The 4,652-nt window shown below is 34.7% G+C and overlaps 1 protein-coding gene across 1 annotated transcript in view; it reads right to left on the bottom strand.

The window, feature by feature from the left end:
• LOC135693960 (kinesin-like protein KIF14) overlaps positions 1–4,652 on the bottom strand; it is a 67,767-nt gene that overhangs the window by 31,338 nt on the left and 31,777 nt on the right. The window contains exons 27-32 of the mRNA XM_065212558.2: positions 3,293–3,378; positions 2,753–2,788; positions 1,805–1,909; positions 1,514–1,617; positions 567–657; positions 26–71 (exon numbers count right to left, since the gene is read on the bottom strand). Coding sequence (XP_065068630.2) covers positions 26–71; positions 567–657; positions 1,514–1,617; positions 1,805–1,909; positions 2,753–2,788; positions 3,293–3,378 — 468 coding nt within the window. The remainder of the gene's footprint in view (positions 1–25; positions 72–566; positions 658–1,513; positions 1,618–1,804; positions 1,910–2,752; positions 2,789–3,292; positions 3,379–4,652) is intronic.

Raw genomic sequence — 4,652 nt, 5'->3', positions numbered from 1 at the left:
CTTTGAGTCTACAAATATTGCAAACCTTGAAATGTGGATCCACTAATAGAAGATTGTCTTCTCTTTGATAACTGAAATCAGAAGAGTGTAGCATTCAGAATTTATTTTTCGATTATTGTCAACAAAAGCTTTTGCTTGCATCATGTATCATCTGTTTTTCACAACTATGAACACCTGAACAACCAAGTTGAAATGGTCTATGCATTTTGAGCAATGTTGTCATCAAAACATTAGGAAAAAATACTAAAAAGGCAGTACAATTAGAAAGCCATGTAAATTACATTGATGATATTAAATTCTGATGTAAGAGAAAATTTAATGAAATTGGTTATGTCCCTTGTCCTGCCTTTAAAATTGCAACAGAGGTGGCTGCCCCACATGTCCCTTCTCTTTTGCACCCTACGTATGACATATGCAGGAGGAAGTTAGAAAACTATAAAATTTCAAAATGGGTGAAAATATTTATACCAATAAACCCTGAAAAGACAAACAATCTGTGTGTAAAGGTTTTTTTGCAAGTATTGGAACATCACATAAAAGAATGGAAATGGGAGAAGAAAAGTTACCTCAGATAATGACGCATTGAGGTTAGTCAGCAGATGCAATGAATGGTTCAGGGACACTCTCCTTCCAATGGATAATCTTGTGCTGTTTAAACTGAAATGTACAGATTTTAACACACTAGTTTTCTAAATTTTGTTTTGTTATGTGGGAACAGGTTATTGAACATCAGTAATAAGCAAAAAATATATGTAAACTTTTAAATATTTCAGGGAATTCAAAGAATTTATTGTACATTTGTATTATAGTCAGTGATTCATTACAAGTCTAAATGTTTGCTTTGGATTGGTATATGTTTTGCACAGAAATGTATATGTTTGTATGCGGCTTGCAAATAATATATTCAAATTGAATGATCAAATGTTCACGTGTTTTAATCTCATTATCTCAAATCTTCTATTTGTCGAAGTATATTACCCACTCAAAAAGCGTAGTAATGGCAGGTGCTTTTCGAATATTGGAGCAGTGATGTGATTTTAGTCATACGGTCAACAAAATATTGCCTGATTATTTCATTAGCAGAACACAAATTTCGCTTAAAGCTGTCTCTCATTCATTGTTTTACTAGAAATGCAAGACCGGCATGCTGTGTGCATTTCTGATGTTGAAACCTCGGGCAACATAAATAGCACCGAAATATTTATAGCATCGTGTTTATTGCTAAGAACTGCTTGCGCAAGGATAAACAAAAAGAATAAGGGAATGTTTACGCATTGTAGTTTTGTCATTGTCTATAGATCGTCTTGGTTTGGTTTCATTGACTTAAAGCTTAATGTAACTTTAGGAGAAATTTGGGTGCTCGCTCGGTTACATGCTTAGGAAAACATTTAAAAATCTTTATTTTAAAAATAATCCACCTTGTTGATCATTCAAAAGTGGCCAGTATGCCTTTTTGCAATGTTTTTATAATAACTTTCCGCATTTGTACCGCTTTTTGAATGTCTAAACTCACTTTGGTTGAGGTGTAGTTGGAGAGTCTAAAGTAAAATCGTCCAGCCACTCATCTAAAGAATCGTAAAATGGGTCGTCTTCACCTTCTTCTAATACCCCATTTGCCTAAAAAGAGAAATTGCAGGTTGTTCAAAAGCTGAATAAGGACGAGAACACTTGTGAACATGCCAAAAGCTTCTAATCACGAAATTCCTTCACGTGCTCCCCTTCGTCTCATGGTAGACAAGCAAATTTTGTTCAGCTTTATTTGGTATTATTCAGCAGTTAGTATTTGTAGTGATAGATTCAATACCTGATACAAATCTCTCATCTTGCCAACCATAAAATCAAATTTGTCTAAAGACCAGAGCGTTGTTCGACCATGCTTTGTGTCATTCAGTCGTATTCTTATCTCAACCTGAAAATTAAGGGAACCACAATGCACAAACGGTAATTATGATGGGAGAAAACATATGGTACTTGAATTCCAGTTTAGTTGTACAAAAATACGACAAAGTACCAATCTGCAAGTTAGGTCATAACTTTCAGGTCAAATCATTGGCTACAGAATATCGTATATACTTCATTAAAGACAAATTGATTCCCAGGACATTGCTGTGCTGACGTTGGATCAAGTCAAGACACAGCTGAAAGTTAACCTCGATTCCCAATAGATAGTCTATTTGGAAAGTTCTTCCTTTTCACCTTCCAATTCTTTGATAAGCTTGTGCCAAAATCTAAGAAAAAGTGTGCCAAAATGCCCAGGTCTCTTTGTTGTTTCATTAGCTCCCAAGTTTCACCAAGGCTAAAGCAATTTTTTGTATCACCAAGTTTTACCAAGGATAATTTCGCACAATCCTGTCCACTGACATCTTTTATTAATATTGCAAAAGTTTAAAAGCCAATTAATAATCGCGTACTTCTTAATCCTCTAGGAAGAAGTCGTGTACCCAGGTTTGAGACTAGAGGAGCCTGATTTGAGGTTGATAAATTTGAAAAACAACAAGTATCAAAACAATTGATTTATTAAAAAAGCCAACATTCTAATTTTCCAAATGGTATTGAAAAAGTAAACAATGTCACACAAAACTTAAGCGACTCGTCTGGCAAAGAGCCATTTTAAGGCCACTTTAAGTTTTGTACCGCCAAATAATTGTTCGCTCCAACGTTCTTCTGTAGCCAGGGAAAACATGCCCCAGTACAACAAGCACCAGAAAAAATGGGCTGAAACAACAAAGATTCATATTTGACCATTTCTTACCTTGTCACCCTCCAAAATATCGTCCCTACTGAAAGTCTACAAAGAAGAAAGAACAACAATTCTATTGGATACAAATCAACAGGGGTTGATAAAGTCATTTGAAACTGACTTGTACATAGACATGACCACTGCTAAAAAGGTGGAAGAAATTGATCAAACATGCTAAAAGAAGGATAAGCTGTTATAAAAGCTCTCGTTGGAGTCTCAAAATCTTGTGATGAAGCATGTAAATAAAAGCGTTGAGCAGGAACGCACATGGTAAAATAACAATAGACTAACATTAAAACTTTTCTTTTACAAGACATAGAGCAAAAGTGGATTTTTCAGAGTAAAGGTGTGAAGTGCCGAACTTAAAAACTCCTCCAAGTCTCAATCACGTTCTCCATTTTAATGGTATGTGTAAAAAAGGTTAACTCAAAATCTATTAATCAAAGGAAACGTTAGGTGAAATACTATTGTGTGGAATTAACAAAGGCAAATGAATAAATGCTTGGGATATGGAATAAAGCAATTGACTGAATGAATCTCATTAAAACTTACAATGTCTTTCTGGAGTTTTTCACTTATTTTGTTTGCTTCTCTGAGCAGAAGGGCAATCTTTAATAAATCTTTCTTCCCATCTCCAACTAATATCAATAATAATTAAAGTTTCAAGTCAGTTAATTCAAGTTTGTATTAGTTCACTACCAATTCATACACATTGACATATGACCCTATATTCAAGCCTCATTTTTTGCTACAAAGCAACATTTAACAGCTTTAACCGGGGTTCCTCCGAATGATATTTTCTACTTTCATGACCTGGCGTTATGAACCAGAGTACTCCAGTCTAAAATAAAACTCAGGGGGAAGATATGATTTGGTTCCATATTACATGTTTTCATCATATTAAACTGCCTTTAGACTGTGAAATTCAACTTTTAATGACCTGGCGTTCTCCTTTTATGGCCAATGATAAAAAAAGGGATCTTGACAAGAGTACTTCTGTCAAAAAGAGAACTAAGATGTGGTTTAGGTCAATGTCAAATGTTGTTCAGCGTATCAAACTTTTGAACAATTCTTCTGCTTATCCACCCACTATGTGGCATGTTTCATTGTTGAAAACATCAAATACGCATTGAAGAGAAGGACAATAATTCCTTTTGCTTGTGGCTCTACTATCACATTCCCAATAGCTTGGAAAGCTTTCTTTCATAAAAAAGACTATGACAATTCATGTTATTGTCAGTGCTCTTTTCAGTCCAGGTCGAATCCATTAATATTGCAATACAATATTAAATTTTCCATTGAACACGCTACCGGTTAACAAGCAACGTGCACTAGAATAAATCAGTAGGATGTATACAATAGAAACGTAAATCAAAAATCTTTTTGAACAAATCAGAATCTACCGCTCATTGTAAGTGAATTAGACTACCATTTATCATGAACAAATGTTTTTGGATTTCTGAGGGTAGTTTGTTATTGACAATCTTTTACTAAATACAAATGGGGGCCAAAATTGAAAAGTTGAATATTTGGTGTATAGACAGAGGCTACCTGGAACGGGAAAGGGGGCCTTAGAGACTGATACAAAAGCTTTTCAAATTTCACAGAATTCATTTTCAATGATCTTCACTCAATTCTATAAATGCAGCACGATAATACAGTTTCAGTGAAATGCTGCCAATACTGTTGTCTGTTTAATGGCAAGTCATAAATCTTATGATGAAGAGAACCCTAGTAAACATTGGCATCTTATCAAATCAAATCAATAAAGCATTCCTTTGTAAAGTTGAGGTTCGAATTGCTTTCTCTTGCCATAACCAAGGTAATTTTACAGCTAATGCTCAAAGATTTAGACTATTTAGAGCAAGAAAGTATAGAAGACTGGGCACTAGCTAAGCGAAAATGCGCGTCA

The sequence above is a fragment of the Rhopilema esculentum genome, chromosome 11 (genome assembly GCF_057945365.1).
Source record: "Rhopilema esculentum isolate cy_ngs chromosome 11, ASM5794536v1, whole genome shotgun sequence".
NCBI lineage: Eukaryota > Metazoa > Cnidaria > Scyphozoa > Rhizostomeae > Rhizostomatidae > Rhopilema > Rhopilema esculentum.
The sequence above is the reverse complement of the archived record's forward strand: the minus strand, read 5'-3'. Positions and strand labels throughout refer to the sequence as shown.